Source organism: Clarias gariepinus, chromosome 5 (genome assembly GCF_024256425.1).
Source record: "Clarias gariepinus isolate MV-2021 ecotype Netherlands chromosome 5, CGAR_prim_01v2, whole genome shotgun sequence".
NCBI classification, from domain to species: domain Eukaryota; kingdom Metazoa; phylum Chordata; class Actinopteri; order Siluriformes; family Clariidae; genus Clarias; species Clarias gariepinus.
In genome coordinates this window covers 22406153-22424036 of record NC_071104.1, presented here as the reverse complement: position 1 = coordinate 22424036, position 17884 = coordinate 22406153, and the positions used below count along the sequence as shown (strand labels likewise).

The 17884-nt window shown below is 36.0% G+C and overlaps 1 protein-coding gene across 4 annotated transcripts in view; it reads right to left on the bottom strand.

The window, feature by feature from the left end:
- The window catches only part of epha3 (eph receptor A3), a 76304-nt gene extending 59658 nt beyond the window's left edge, over positions 1 to 16646 (bottom strand). For all 4 annotated transcript variants that reach the window (XM_053496231.1, XM_053496232.1, XM_053496233.1 and 1 more), the window contains exons 1-3: positions 16493 to 16646; positions 10385 to 10449; positions 4027 to 4687 (exon numbers count right to left, since the gene is read on the bottom strand). In XM_053496231.1, the coding sequence (XP_053352206.1) occupies positions 4027 to 4687; positions 10385 to 10449; positions 16493 to 16580 (814 nt within the window). In that variant the 5' untranslated portion in view covers positions 16581 to 16646. The remainder of the gene's footprint in view (positions 1 to 4026; positions 4688 to 10384; positions 10450 to 16492) is intronic.
- Between the last annotated feature and the right edge of the window lie 1238 nt (positions 16647 to 17884).

The window sequence follows — 17884 nt, the reverse complement described above, 5'->3', positions numbered from 1 at the left end:
CTAATCAGGGATAGTGAGCATGGGGATTGTATATCCTGGTAAAGCCAGGAGGAATGTAAACCACTGTGGCTCTCAAAGGAGCCCTGTGGCAGCTGAGAACATGGGAAGCTCAGAAGGCAGACAGACATCCGGATCACACAGTCTTTTTATTTGCTGTTTTAAGATCAAATTATTGTTAAGACTTTAATACAGATTTTAGTGCTTAGGTTCATTATCGTAACACATTGTACACTCATGTCAGCTCAGAACGTACTGAATGGCTGCCAAGGAAGCTGTATTGAAAGCAAATTAACAACGTTTAAATTAATAATACAGTGAGGTGACTTTTTAAAACTTTCACATCTTTGTGTTGCTAATGCTGTTATAGGAGACAATGAAAGAAAGAAAATCTACTTCAGGTTAATTATCTAGTAATATGTACAAAGTGACCCTTAATAACACTCACATTATTTTACTTTCACTTTAACAAAGGTTAATTCTGCTGCATAATCAGTAGTTAGAATAGTTAAACCATTTTAAATATTGCAAGTGTTCTTTATTCTAATACTATGGTATTTGACCCTTAATGATACAAATACAGTTTCCTTTCTTTAAAGCACTTTTTGTTGTAAAATGTCTAACATATATCCAAAGCCACATTTATTAATTTATTTATTTGCCAGGAAAGCAAACTATAATTCTCAACTTGTCTGTCAGTGCAAATATACTGACTCTCACAACTACCTTCTCAACACATCAGCACATGAAATATTCAACAAAGGATCTCCTTCAGTGCTGTGTCCTCTCTATGTGTCAGATCCACACTCAAGATGATGAAATTCTGCATCTGCATACCTCAAAATATCTGTGTTAGAGCGACACTTGGACTCCACACAGTAATCAATCCATTAACACAGCAGGCCTGCAGAGCGAGCTCTGAGTAACACTCTGCCCCTACAAATGTGCTTATAAGTATGGAGGTGCAGCTGTCACACTTCTGTAATACAAGCCCTTATTAGTGTCCATTAGTCTACCCCGAAACTAATAAGAGATTGTCAAATACATCTAAACTTTCACACAACCACCACACAAATAGAAGAACATGGAAAAGTAGATGATGCCCTGAGGGGAATCGCAGTGGCATTATTGCTGTTTCACTACAGAGTAATCAAGGGGGTAATGCAGAAATCTCCACTCAGTACAATACTACAAAAATGATTATTTATCTAAAAACAATTGGAGCAATCACACTCACTCATTCATTTGTTTGCTTACTCACTTATTAATGCACTCACTCCATCACTCAGTGTCTCTCATTGTATTGTCATCATTACTTACATGAAAGTTACACAAAGAACCACTTGTCAGGCGCCTGGTTTTACACACCACAAAGCAGTGTTGGGATTGACAAACTGTTTGGAGCAGTCACCTTTAGATGCATCAAGTTCATGCCAAACCACAGGCTAGAAAACTGGAGCGCAAAAATGCATGACCATGCACAACTATTTCAAATGTATGGTTAGGCCTCAGACATCAGAATTTGTATTTAGTTTCAGTTAAAAAGTCCTTTTGGCCCCTTCTACAGCTCATTCCTTTCATAGGGTAAAATGAGAAAAGGGGAAAAAATCACATATGTTTTCTATGGTTTGCATTTGATGAATAATAGATTGGAAAAAAAGAATCCCAACCTAAACATGTCAAAGGCATTTTTTTAAAAGTTTTTTTTTTGGCACAAATCATTATTATTATTATTATTATTATTATTATTATTATTATGTTACATTTATTCTTTATAAATAAAATTTGAATCAAAAGTACTGTACAGTAAAAATTGTAGCATTATGAGTTCTGACAAGAAGAATTAAATATAGTACACAAGTGGAAATTTGCAGCTCATATGAAAAAAAAAGTTTAGTATAACCCTTTTAGTCTTCATTAACAAAAGACAAAATATGATATCTGAGTTACAACATGTCAGGGAGAATAAGGCCTAAATATTACAGAAAATCCAGAGTCTATGCAAGTTGGATGCAGTGATTAAAGCAAATAAAAAGTTATTAGTTATTAGTAAATATAAAATATTAGCATCATAATAATAAATAAATCATAATAAACAGATCTATTTTTATTTTGCCACGAACATTTTACCATTCACTATTTGACCATATTGTTAATTTTAACACGTAACAAGCTGTTACAAATTACATTTTAATTTAAATTTTATGTAAAATGATGCAATGTTTTATCCTTGAATGTAAGTATGTTACTAATTCTCAGTTTACGCCCAATGCTCTTTACTAATTGCATGACAAAGAACAATAAAAATTAAATACTTCACTAATAGAAAACACAAATATAAAATATCTAAGTACTCTTTTTATAAACTACTGATGTACAATGTTAGGCAAAAAATCGTTGCCTGTTTCATGTAGATACAAAAATTTTATACTGTAGCTGATGTACCTTTTTCATTTCCAACAAATCCTCAAAGCACCTTCAGCAGTTTCCTAGAATACATGTTTTATAACATCTCTATGTATCTATTTCTATGGCAGGCCCTCACATCTTCAACCTCAATGGCTCTCAATCAATTCTCACGCATCCATGAACATCGAAAAAGTATCACACAGAATTCCAGAACTGAAAAACATCTTGAGGCCCAGTTGGAGAGGAGGAGAGGGATACAGGGCACTTTATGAGCTGTAGTGATTTCTCTTGGGAGCTGGCTTAACTCAAATAATACCACAGACAGGACTGAATCTCTCTACAAGCCAGCTGCCAGCCAATTTATTATCAACCCTCTCAAACACAGCTCTTCTCACAATTATACACGCCAGCCAAAATACATGCTTCAGTATCCTTACTCTGAGACAGCACTTCCTGTAATGAGCTTCCATCCTTAGGTTAATGTTCTTCCTCATTTAATATTCTTAATCTGTCAAATATAGACCACATCCATACATCTAGAATAACAGTACAAGGGTACAGTTTTCAACCCAAAGGAGTGAAGGAGCATAAGTTTTTCCTCTATATAACGTTTATTGAACCAGCATTTAAAAGTGGAGTAACTCACAGGATCTCCCGTCGCTTTTGAACCTGCTGTTCATTTTCACTAGTTTGAATCAGTGAAACAGTTTATAAACTTGGTCTGTTTTCCACTTGGACCAGTTCTATTTTCCACAGAAAAATATCCAAGTGAATCAAAATGTGTCACTCTGAGTCATGTAAGAATGTTCCCTCAGCTCACTGAGCAAATGAGTCTGGGCCGGAAGTGAGAACGCAAACACAGAACGAAGATCTGTGCTCTTTACTGGTTAATACTCCTTTGAAAGACATCCATATGGCCTTCTTTTGGCAAAGCTTTCTTTGTTATATTGCCCAGATAATAATAATAATAAAAAAAAAGTTCTGCTCAAATGAAGATTATGCTGTTTCTCCATGTTGCAGAGTAAATTCTTTTCATAGGCATATTCACTAGATATTAAAAAAAACTTTAATACACACACACACACACACACACACACACACACACACACACACACACACACACACACGTGCACACACACCTCGTCCAGCACAAAGTCTTGGATGACAAACACACATCTATTCTGACTCCTGATGAGGTGATACCGAAGAGTATTTCACAATCGTAACTGCTTCAAGCTGCTTATTGTGAACGCCTACACCACAGACCTATCTTCCCTCCGTTGGACTGAGTGTTCATACTCCTCAGTCCCAGCACACACCCACTATGGTTTACTGATCAGAAGGGTGTCTGTATCTCTGTGAGAAAAAGCAATTTTTGTTCTTCAAAATAGTAGAATACGGTTACACATTTAAAATCACTTACATTCTCAGCAGACAACAAATAAATCGTTTAAAGAAACAAATGAATAAAACTCCAACAATAGGTTCTGTACCTCATTTAGAGTGTGTGTGTGTGTGTGTGTATGTAGTATTGGTGTTAGTACATTATGCTGATGAAAGAAAATGGGCCGTGAAATGAAAGGCACTGCAAATAGGAAATGAAGGAAGATAAGACTATACCTTGGCAGGTGACTCCCCGGTCCTCATAACCAATGTTACACAAACATTTCCCAATGGGTACCAGCCATTCTCCCTCGGTGCTACAGTACATTTTGGGAGGGTCCTCTTCCTTGGAGTTGTTGACACAGGAGCCCCTCACCTCCACTAATGACTGAGTGTCCATGGGCACTGTGTCAGGAAACATGGCGAGGTTCCGCACTGTGAAAGGACATTTCTTAAAGTATACCCGCACTGACACCAGCGCCACACAAGCTCCCACATCCTGGAAGGCCAGGTAAAAGCCTTTCTTAGTGACTGGACCTACTTCTCGCACTTCTGTGTTAAGTTTAAGAATGCGATCCCCAAGGTCCATCTGAGTAAAGCTCTCATCGGCCGCAATGGTGTCTATTTTTGAGAACTGGTGCTCACGGAACTTACTGCCCTGGTCTTCGTCTGTCTCCAGGTAGTGCAAGTTAAAGGTTTCTTTGCAGGTTCCAAGCACCAGTGGGATGCTGTTACAGTCTCTCAAAGTAAACTTGAGCTCCACATAGATCTTCTGAGCAGAACTGCGAGGGATCCAGTTGGTTCTCAACCAGTTGTTTTGGCTGTACTCCATCACATTGCATACCTGGAAGGTCCGAATTGGTGTGTAGTGCTCATCCACACCACTGATTTCTTCCCACTAGGAAACAAAAAAGGGAACAGGTAAGCTAGTTATGAGTGTGGAACAGACCTACTGCCAAAACAAATATGCGTCACCTAAAGGATTTAAATGAATATTTATATTTTTGTTCATAAATAACATGTAGTATAATGAATTGACCTCACCAGTTTCTGATATAATGGGATTGTGACTCATTACATCATGCACAACCGCTTTATTACACAGTAGGGCTGCACGATTTGATCAAAAGATCACACTGCGATTAGTTTGACACATTTTATGATTACAATTTAAACTAAAATGTTTAACTTTTAAATGTACTATTTAGTATTCAATTATATTTATTTATTCTAACATTAAGTAATGAAAGAAACGATTCTGTTATTCCAATATTTATTTAGACCCTTGTAGGTTATTTAAAAAATGACAAATACTATTGACAAGCTCTACATAAATTCTTGACAATGCGTTTATTACCTGTAGTAATTTGCAGCCTTTTGCAATTAAATAACTGAAGCTCTAAAACACATCATATGTGTTCAAAGTAACACTGTGTCCATCATATGGTCTACAGTTATAACCTCCAGATCCAAAATAGGTTACAAGATATTAGGAATGTGCTCAGAACTCTGCAACTTGTGTTCAATTCTGACAAATTCCACCTGGTCCTACAGGCATGATTGATTACTCAGGACTGTTACAGACATTTTAGCTATAGCATAACATAGCATTTTCGAATGAGTCAGTGCACGGTCAAACAATGTGTCTTATCCAAATCATACCTGTTTAATGTGGTCTTCTGTGACTTTGATTAAAACACTCCCACAGTAGTATACAAAAATTTGTAGTTTATTTAAAAACGTACTAAATAATATAAATACAGACATTTAGAAACCATATATTATTATGGTCCCTATATCATATACTGTAGTCCAATTTTACCATTAGTAGAATTAAAACAGTTTTTCTTTCCAGGGAATGGCTTTGTCATCTATAGTCCAGTCAAAACTTCTTGACTTTAAGTATGTATCGATGTGACAGTGTGTCACAGCATTTTCAATAAACAGCAGTGCCATCTCTTACTTTTTTCTCACTTATAGAATGGAATCTGACAGTCAGTTACTTGTGTTAGTTTACTCAAGTTCAGGATTTAACTTTTCTGTGCTTGTACTGTTTATGATTACACTTATAAATTACACACACACACACACACACACACACACACACACATGGGTAACTCCAGTTAACAAATTGTGACTCCAATGTTTTTCTGAATACACTGTGCCATTCTAAGCATATTACCTGTTCATTTTAATATGCAGCTCTGTGCCCAGTACGGTCAATGAGCAGTTTCCTTCAAACTGGAGATCCGACAGAAATGTTATGACCACAGTTGAATGAAAACTCTTTTTGATGTCATGTGTTTATGAATTTCCAACCAGACTAAGTGGAATAGTGCTGCAAAGTCAAATACATCACTGGAAAGTTCAAGTGGTGATTTGTCAAAGTAACTTTCATTCCATAAGGCATTTTCTGAATTGCCAGCTTGTGTTCACTAGTGTACTAGATGCCCCAAATTGGATCCAGGTGCATGGGCTGCACTACATTATCATATTGTAGTGAAGGACTAGATCTAGACCATGGGTGCCAAAGTAAATAAAATATCATATATGATACATAAATCACACACTTAAAAATAGGATATTACAGAAATGGTCTTCGCTAAAGTATGACATCATCATGGCACAAGCCATCCTCCTGGATCACCCTTCTTTAAGCCACTGTGCTAAGCTGCAATGAGCAACAGTAGACCTATACACACATACATCTGTCTGGACATTTCTTTTAACAGGTAACAGTATTTCAGAGAGTGATTACTTCTGAGAGTCAAGCGACACTTTAACCATGTAGGATCTATTTTAGCTACAAAAGAAGACATTATAATTCTGTTTTGCAACTTAACACTTAACAGGCAGACTGAAATGGACTGAAAGTTTTTTTCCAAATATCACTTTACATCGATAATCCCCCTGCAGCAAGGAAAGCAACAAGGAAACATGGAAATCAGCAGTTGGTACAGTTGGCAGAATTGTGTTCAACTCTCTCGCTATGTATACTCTTACTGTGAAGAAAGACCAACTGGTAAATACTTTTGACTTATAGAAGCTCTGGCACTAGTCTGAAAAAGGACAAATTGAAGGAGGGCTTATGTTTCACAGATACAATTACATTTTTTTTTCTTGTATTACAGTCAAATTGCATTAGCTAAAAAAAAGAAATATATATATATATATATATATATATATATATATATATATATATATATTATATATATATCCAGGAGCGTCTGGTGTCAAATATGCACTTTTAGACAAAATTGAGTCTAGCAAAAAAAAAATTCATAATTCTTCTGGTGAAAAATTGCAGCACCATTTTTTTGCATGAGCTGCATTACACACGTGAGTGGTAAGATAACAGGACAAAAGACGCAAGACAAAAAATGCTGTGAACAGATCTACCAAAAGATATCATCCATGATATACTGTACAACAAAAAAACATCAAATTTTACTTCTGTTACCTGTTATCATTAAAATTTAAATATTCAACTATAATAACCGGGGTATCCAGTATCTAATACAATACCACCAGTGTCCCAAAACTGTTGCTTGTTCTGTTTTTTTCCCTTTCAATTTTAGATTTTCCAGAACAAACTGTTCGCCTCTTGTCCTCCTTTCAGGTCAGAATTTCAATTTAGTCCACATCATTCCCACACCAGGGCTAAAAACAGCAGAAGCAGATGAAATGTTTCTCCAGCTAAAATTTCCTACATTAGGCCATCAAGACAACTGAAACATATCAGTCAATGCCTTTTCATCACTATTTTATGGCTGTGGAACCATAACACATTTTGCTCTGGCCATTTACCCCACCGAGCCATATGATGTGCTAATCCCAGTTTATACAGCAGCTTTTCTTCGCACTTCATACAGCTGGATGCATTTTTGGTATTCTTTTCAGAGCCCAAACATACTGAAATTGCTTGCCTTTATGTTGCTACTATTATTTTTTTTTTGGAATCATAAGTATGCGTCTTGTCTGAATAGATTGAATAGATGAAAAAAGACCAATAGTTTGCAAAGTAAAGCAGAATATGGGAACTTCTGTCCAGTTCATACAATATATTAGGCTGTAGTGAATTGGACATTCTGTACTGACCAGGTCTTTGGCGTCCAGCAGGTTATAATGTTACTCATTACTTCACTATTTTTATTATGTGAAATAGATACTGTTATTATAATATGCAGAATGTTCTGAGAACCAGCTCCTTTTGGTTTTGAAGAAAAGTACAATCTAATTTGTGGCTATTAGATCGGAGTTTGCAGTTATGTTCTTTTACCAAATGGTATGATTTTTTTCCACAGAGCCAAAATACTCAATCTATCCATATTTATTTGAGCTTCAGGAGGTTTTGTGTCTGTGTAGTTCAAAATACCCATCAATTTGTGCCGAAATGTTAATCTTTTATACAGCCAAATCAAGTTAAGATTTAAATGCAGTAATCGAGTTGTGCCACGCATTGGCTGCTTCACTCTTTTATTTTCCCAGAGATTATCCAGGATTAGTTTGCCTAATGTACATTGTTGAGGCATTATCAAATCCTTAATCTAGAGCACATGATCATCTCCTACATCTCTTCCTTTCATAATACAGATGATCTCTATGTCGGAACTGAGCTACAGGCCAGGCACTCTGGGTAATCATGGAGTAAAGGCGAAGAAGTCCTGCTGCCGCAAGTAATGAATCCCAGACTAAGGCCTATTGCAATTTGGACGTACCATAATAAACAGAGCTGGATGTTTAAAAACCTAGCCCATGCTGAGACGATTTATATTTACTGTCCATAGTGGTTCAGGAATCCATATGGGAGCATCTGATGGGTTTAGCTCCCAATTTGCTTTAACCCTGCCGATTTGTGCTTACACCGACAGAAGGCGGGGAACCCATCCATCAGTGTCAGTGCTGTGCTGGCACATTACGTGCAATCATTTTTGAGGGCATGGCTCTTAGGGCAAAATGCTTATCACTCAAAACTAGGTAAGAGTCATGAGTAATTATAGAAAATTTAGCTCAAGGTCTTGATCTACTGAAGTCTCCTTTATGAGGTATGACAATGAGATGTGATAAATAAAACAAACCATAATAAATTTTAAGATTAAATGTGTCATACTAGTATTTGAATCTGCTCATATAAAACTACTAACAATGAAAACTAACTACAATACAGCAAAATCCATGTCAGCTGAGAGTCACAGTTACCTGTTCTCTTCAAATCATGGAAACCTGTAATCCCCACGTAAAACAATAAATAATTTGATAAATAATCTTAGTAAGATAATGTCTGTCAACATCAAAGAAATCTTTAAAAAAAATTACTCACTATCTGTACTTTAATTCCTGTTGATGTGCATATTTTTGGTCAGAAATGACACCCTTTTTGCAAAGAAATAGTTGCTTTTTTATGTGATTTAATACGAATAATTGTGCAGCATTAATTGACAATATTTATTTAATATATATCCAGTGTAAGTGCTGGACACCAAATCAATAAGATGTGTTAAATATACAAAATATAACTTATTTATAGAATATAACTTTAATCAGAATATCATGTAAAAAGTGATTCCTGGAAACTGATCACCTAACATTACCTCCAAGTGCGGCAAACATCAACAAGAGAGAAACAATCAGATCGACATTTAAATGTCTAATATTTAACTGTGAGAGATTTACACCACCTCTGACCGATTAAAAACTGATTTCACTTGGGCCAGATCAGGTCAGACTGTTCCTATGCATGAACAGTTTTTATTCTGATTGGGCTATTAATATGATGATCAGTGGAATATTAGGGGATATTAGGGTCCATGTAAATACAAATTATGACTCCTTATTTGACCATAGCCTGTTTAGTTTAGTTCTTGTTAAATCCTTTTGTTTGCTGATAACCTAGCATCTGTCTAAAATTACTGCATGCTACTTTTGGTTTGTCTGTGTCCATTAATTTTTAATAAACTCCAAACTCGCACCTGCGCTCTCCTGTTTATTTTTTATTTTTTTGCTAACTTACATACATAATACATTTCAAATTTGTTTGTTGTTAAATTGTGTTTAAAAGCTTTTTTTTCTCCAACAAACATGGCCTTTAATTACAAAACAAACATATATTAAAGTCGGTTTATACCCTGCTAAACATCCACTAAAAGGACAGTATGGCCTTTATTTTACAGTGCCAATAATGAAAAGAGCAAGCGGAAACAAGATTTGGCAGCTACATGGAAAAAAAATACTGGATTACCTTCAGCAAGTGCCAAGAAGTAATTTTAACACTTAATAAAGTTTAATAATGGTTGTATTAAGTAGCCCCTGGGGTCAATTCACAGTAAGATAAATAAACATGGTTGTTACTGGGTATTTTGGGTTTTAAAAATAAAAATAAATGATCTTTCTTAAACACCCTGAACACTGTCTTTATGACTCCTATTTCCCCAAGCATCTACTAAATTATATATATATATATATATTTTTTTTTTTTTTTTTTTTTTCACCAAAGTAAAGAACCTCAAGACAAAAAAGTTTACATATTAAATACTATTACTGTACATCATGCCTGTTCTCCCTCACTAAGACTTATGGTTAACTTGGACATACATACCCCATGTGATGGATATGATATCCATCCCAACTCCCCTTGGCTTGCTTTGGAATCCAACAGGTTAACTGCAGGAAAGAGAAAAAAGGGGAAAAAAATGAGTGAGTATCCCTCGTTAGCCTCTATTACCCTCCCACCAGTACCCCAGGAGACACGTTCAATCTGACCAAGAGAGTATTTATTCAGCTGCACTACTCTTATGAAATGATCAAATTATACAAACAGTGCAAGCTTCTTCTCTCATATATCAAGCTCATCATCCAAATGACTATGGTGGGTGCAACCCCCAGGGAAACAGGAAAATACCCACATCAATCGGACAGGTTTCAATCCCTGCCCTGCTGACAGTAAGAGCCTGACGATGGGCATGGTCCATTTCTACTGTATTGTTTTTTTGTATGACACACTGTTTTTCGCTGATCTTTAGGTAGAACACATGTGACAAGCATTGTCTGAATGATATACAATATACAAAAAATTATGTAATGTAACCTGTGAAAAGATTATGAGCTTGGTTCACCTGGCAGGATTCATGCTTACACGGTGCATTTATTCAAGCCAAGAGAATGTGAGACTTATTAATAAGATAAATATATAAATAAAGATAAATAAATAAATACAACTTTTTATTAAGTAACTTGTAAGCGTTTAAACCTTGGACAAAATGCCTAGCTTAAAGGCAAGAGCACCTTAATGCCCTTCTGTATGTAGTGGTGAGGTGAATGTATACAAATACATTGTCATACTCTGCTCCTTTTTAATATCTTTCAATATTGTGTTCTGCGTGGCTTGACTCAACGGGGTCCGGAATAACAAAAATTGTTTCAATGTGCAGGACCACACCTACCAAAACAGCTGGCTTTTCCCATACAGCAGACAATTTCCTATTAACTGTAATGAAGATATCTGCTTGTGTCCGGTAATGGCAGCTGACATCCAGCTCCATTAGTTCCAATTTAACTTTCTCAATGAGCCGAGCCAACGTCTCAAATTGAGCCGACCAGGGGAATTTGAGAACAGAAAATTAGACGGCTATATTGGTGAAGCAAATTCTTTAGCTGCAGGAGCAGGAAATCTCAGCCAAAGTCACCACCCTCCAAGCACCAAAAAATAGGAAGACATCGGGCATCTTCTCTCAGCACAATACTGCAATGCCAGCTTATTAATAGATTATCTACTGCTTGTCCATAAGAATAAAAAACAACAGGCAAAAGAGCAATCAATACATGTCAGAGTCAGTAATCTAGGATCACAACCACAGTCTCTTCGTGAGCATCCACTGTCCTGATAAATCATCCCTGCACCAGTAACTATTGTTTTCATCAGCACATTGCATGTTTATTGAACACATCAGCAGCAGTGAGAAAAAAAAACACAACGTGTTTCATTCTCTATCATTTGTAAGCCCACAACAGCATATAATTTCCTATTTGTCAAATACTTACAGTATCAAGGACATTTCTTTACTATACAGTAAGCTCAGCTGTATATTAACACTCAAAAAAACAAAAAGTATTCAGGAGATTGAAGAGACAATCATACACCTTTTTTCATCATTTAGCTAACCTTCACCTCTCTTAATTAGCTAATTTAATCTGTTATTGAATTAAGATGGGAAGCGGGTGGTGCAACACCACAGAAGTGAAGTCCAAGGGAACAAGGCATGCTGAGGCTTGTCTTTATTAAAAGCTGAGTGTGCGTATGTGTATGTGTGCATGAGCAGATGGAGAAAGTGAGCATTGTTTTTCCAAGGATTATCAAAAAAGAATGTACGTAAGATTCTCTGCTGATTAATGAATGACGTTTAAACTTATAAATCAATATCTTTTTAAAAAAGTAACAAATACATGTATGTTGTCACCGTATTTATGATCGCTATAAAAGCTGGAATACTTGTAAAATATTATACATACATTTTACATTTTACATAAATGTTATACTCAGCTCCTCAGAGTAAATTGAAGGTGGAAGAATGAATAAAAAAAATAGACAATATTTGATGGCTAATAAAATAAAATAGGTCATAATTAACTTAATTATAAAGAGCCAAAAACTTTCAAACTTCCAATTTCCCAAAACTTAAAAGGAACATATAAAATGTATAAAACAATAAATGAACATGACCTACAGTGGTGTAGGGAAGTACTAAACTGCAGAGCATGAATAATTCAGCTCTGTCTGCAAGTATCTTCTGCTCCAGCCTCTGTGCAGCTTTTCCTTCAGTCAGCTCTCTGTAAGCACCAAGCAGTCTCTGCCCGCACAACACTAGCAGCCTGGGCACAATGCTTGCCCCCCAATGTACTATTTTTACCATGAGCACGTGTGTAAGCAGATTTTCTGAATCTCTGAAGGTACAATCATTCACAAAACACTGTTTTCAGTGAGAGCATAAAGCACCTCCACCACCCTAAACCTGCCAAAATGATGTTCTCTTTAAAAATACAGAAGGCATTAAGATGGTATGATCTGTCCAGTAAACACTAAAACTGGTGTAATTTCTGTGATGTCTTATTTTAAAACAAAAAACAAAACTTTGATTAGAGCATGAATGTCCGGAATTATTGAAATTCCAACAAAAAAAAAAAGAAAAGAAAATACAGACAGACAATGCTTCTCTCTCAGTCTTCAAGCAAAGATTATTATTTAGGACACGCTATCCAACATATTCTGAACTATCTGATTGCCTAAACTATTCTGACTTAATGTACTATAAGAAATAAAAGGCCTGCAGGGTTGTCTGAACTGCCCAGAACTGACTACACAGGGCAAAAAAATTTCTTTGTCTCTTTACACAAATATGTTTGATTAGGCAGTCTGCCCGCATTACAGAAAATATGGCAAAACACATCCACACATTTAGCTCTCTCTCATAGACTGTTTATTATGTAGGAAAATATCAATACGGCATGAGAACTACCCATTATCCTGGAACAAATTATAAAAAATGTCAACGTTTGTCAAAATTATCTTCAAAAGGACACTATATCTATTTACACTGAGAGAAAAAGAGCTGTATATACATTACATTTAAATTACATATATACATTTAAAAATGGAAAATTGTGTATTGAGTACCCAAAAAGTAAGACTTTTGTTTTTTTGTTTATAGTGCTTAAGTATAGTATAATGATAAAGTAGTCTATGTTGCAATTTATATTGACAAATTTAGCAATTCAATGAGACATTTTAAAGAAACAAATATATTATGATGATGATGATGATTATTATTATTATTATTATTATTATTATTATTATTAGTGCACTATTGTTTTTATTATTATTACAGTAAAATGACTTAGTTAAGTAGGCGTTTGTGTTGTAGCTTGTGTTGAGCGGTGTAGAGAGCGGAGCAGGCCTGGAACCCCAGCTGTCTGATTTTATAGGAAATAAGTAAGGCGCTGTTGTAGCTTCAGGCCTGTAGCGCCTATCAAACCCCGGTAAATGCCTTGATGCCATTTTTAATCTGTAGCCTATTATTTGAAAAAAAAAAAAAAAAAGCTTATTGTAAATTAGCACTAATTAGTATAATCTGTGTAGACTGGAGTCTGTGCATATTGGAGTCTGACTGGGGCTTTCACAGCTTTATCGCTTTATATTCACTTTGTCTTGCTTTTTTTCGGGATCGTATGATCACTTTCAGCTCTGGCTCTATGTGTTGTGAACTGCAAAAATGAGAGTGTGCCAATCATACACACTACTCATACAAAGCAACCTCAAACGTGCTGAGAAAGCCATCATCACCTTATGGTTGGTTCCTTTTTTAAAATGTGTCACTTCATAAATCACACACTGATACGAGTTGAAAGCTCCACCCGCACTTCTAACTGGTGCTATAGCTAATATCTTCTAAATTATTACAGTACTGCTCTTAAGGAAAAAATATGGCAAAACGCATAAACTAGCATAATAATAGAAAAGAAAAAAACAGGAGCTCCTGGTTTAGGTTTCTGATACAGGGAGAAAAAAACATTTAAGAATTTCAGGATGCAAGCTAAATTACAAAACTATGATTAAAAAATAAATAAATTTATCAGCATCCTGAACGGGACTTTACAAGACAACGAGAAAAAGAACAAAACCAAAGTCTATGAGAGATTTTTACAGATTGAAATAAAGGTTTTTAATGCGTTGCAATAAATCTACATCTTTATTGCAACATTTAAGCCCAATTAACAGAGTGCAAAACCGAGACTTTTCTTTGCACGATCTAAAGGTGTGTTGCAGAGCGTGTGGCTCTATACTGACCCTCACTGGTGAGAAACCTGCGCCTAAAGAGCCTTTTAACACGTTCTCGCACATAAAAATGATCTAATAGCGAAACGCAGAGAAATGCATGCTTATTTGCGCGGATGCTGGGATTAAGGAGAGAGAGAGAGAGAGAGAGGGGGGGTTGTGTTATATAGTTTGTTGCATTTAACTTTTGTACTAAGTCAGACTGGACTCTGAGATTTTTCTTGTTTAAGTTAACCTTCGAAAAATAGCATATTGTTAGATAATAATAGACTATTTTCTTTACAATCATTTCATAATGTCTGTTGTTTTTTGGTTGTGACTGCTTTTAATTTGACTACATTATACACTAACTTTAAGAAGAGATACAAAGAAGAAAAAACGACCTTGAAAAAAAAAGAAAAAAAGAACTTTCAAAGTTTTGAAATGTGTGGGAAACTTTCAAACAAAGTACATTTGTATATGTGCCCATGAGAAAAAAAAGTTACACTGACATTGCTTAATAAGCCAGTTATGGAGATTTGTTTATTTTAGGGACACAGTGGGACACACACACTGCTTTATTAACTGGAATAAACTTAACAAACTAAATCTTATATTCGGTACATATATTATATTAGTGCTTAACGTTCTAAATAAGTGTCAATAACTATTTGCAATAAATATTTTATATAGACATGTGGATGCATTTTACTTCTGATTGTTTAAATGATAGTTATACTTCGTTGATTTTTTTAATGATAATTATAGGCCACTCGCTTTACTGCGGCCCTTTCTTTCCTCATCAAGATTTAGGCCTGAGTGAGTGGTGAAATTATTAGTACATACCTGTATTTTTTTAAGGCTAGTTAATTTCTGTGACCTTTTCTTATTGCAATACTCTAACATATATATATATTTTTTTCTTTTCTTTTTTTCTTCCCCAGTAAGTCGGCGTAAAGTGAAGGTGACGCATTTACAGTAAGCGGCCCGGACACAAGCCGCAGAGTCCGCCTTTGACCTTTAACTACTGATAGCAACTGTAAATCTGTAACTTCCCTGGTTAATTGGCATTTTCACTACATTCTCTTAGTATTCAATGAAGAAAATGTCACTTTTATGAAATAAGTATTTAAATTGTTGGAGAAAGCTAAAGAAGGCCATGTCACGCCCTGACCCCGACATTTCTTTAAACGGAACATTGAAGTGGCAAATTCATGAAGACAAACATGCATAGACAATGCTATATATATTTTTTTGTTCCTGTCTTTAGTTTTAGTTTTAAAAGGTACAAACATGTATAATTATGTCTATAGTGTTTTCGCATTTGAAGTACAATAGAAATATAGTCTAATAACCTAATAACAGTGTGTATATACAGTAGGCCTTGTAACAGCCTGGTTGTTTCGATCGCTTGGTCCAGGTGAAAACTACAGGCGAATAATGCACAATGTCTGTTCTTAAGAAGCGAAGTTTAAAAAAAATGAATAATAACAAAACAAAGTAGAAGAAAAAATGCATGATAAATAACTACGCGCAAAGACTTTATCTTACTACAGTATGAATGAAGCTGCTCATTTTGAGTGTCTGTAGTTGAAACACGGGATGAGAAATGAGCCGAGTTGACTATTCAGCAGATCAAATAAAACAAAACTGACAAATTGGCAGAGAATTCACCTTCACTCATAAACCGCGTTTATTTCCCAGTCAAGGACGGTCAAAGCCTATTAATTGAACAGCTGTATAACTACACACGCGTGTTTCAAGCAGCTGTCACATCTAATGAGTCCCGACGACTTTACGCCTTAAAAACTTTGACACGCCGCGGACAGCAGTGCCGCGCCGGTGAGGCGCGAGCGGACAGTCAGCACCTCGCGCCTCTCGGTCCCTATGTGCGCTTACCTTCATTGGACGGATAAACGATAAATTCGGCGCAGGAAACGAGCATGAAGAGAAGGAGCAGGAGGGTTAGGAAGCGCGTGCAACCCATGACGGCAGTTGAGTGGACAAGGAAAGGTACATAACTCCATGAAGCATGCCACCGACGCGACTGAGCTCTCCGCCGCCGAGCCAGTTACCATTCTCGGCGCGAGCGCTGATGTCAAGTTTGACACCGGAGACAAGGAGGAGTCTGCGCGCGCGCGCGCTCACTCACCCTCCGCACTTCCGCTGGGTCCTACACCAACCATCCGCGCTGCTTTCACACCTTCCACCTCCACACAGGTAAACACGGGAGTGACGTAAACGCAGTCATTATCTGTCGTTAATTATCACAGTCATGTTATCAATGTGGGTTTTACATGAAATCCCACCTCGCACGATCCACACCACAGTCTACGCTACAGCACTCACTGGCAGAGCTTCTCAATTCTCTAGCCCTGATATGTCTAGAAGTTACAGTTCTCTGCTTAATGCATGCTAAATGTTTAAATGTAAATGATGCATTATACACTGATAACATTCTAAATGTTTCATAGATTTTATAAAATTATTATTAAACATATAAAAATGCATCCTTTTAAAAAATATATTTTATTGATCCAGGAATTGATTTATTCATGTCTTACCACTTATAAATAGTTTTCAGTGAAAGAAATAGCTGTAAAATCAGTAGCAACTTTCTTACAAAAGTTAAAAGTTTAGTATATTAGTATTTCCATTTTCTTGCCAAAAGTAAGTCCTTTGAAAAATGTTCTTTAGGTCATTATAAAGGTTACTGTGATGATCTGTATTATTTATTATAATGATTTTAAGAGTTGCCAGACAGAAAAACTTTTTAGAATACAGTGGCTGAATGACGAGTTGGGCAGGGAGTTTTGGAACATGAATATTATCGACAAAACTGGGTCTGAGCCCAGGCAGCCAGAGGGGACATTCCCACACAATGAGCCCAAAATCAGCCTGTGTTATTTCACATCACATTCTTCATCCAAAAGTACTAGAGTCTTGGAGCATAAGCCCAAATACAACAATCTTTTCAGAGAGTAAACATGACTGGCGCATAATTTAGCAAAGAAAAGTTAAACAAGAAGACAAACCATCAATAATGGCAGTTTAAAGAAGGAAAACAACATTTGGTTACTCCTGATGGCATTGAGGTTTTGTCTGTAGGAATACGTTTCCTTCAAACTGTTATATGTGGCTCTTGTTACAGTGTGTGACCAGTAAATGGAATTACTTATGTTGATCACATTATGTTCAAAACTCTAACAAGTGGTGTAAATTTCAGAAATGTTTACATAACTCAACCCCTGACTAATAGCCACCCATATGATTGCAATTAATTTCTAACAA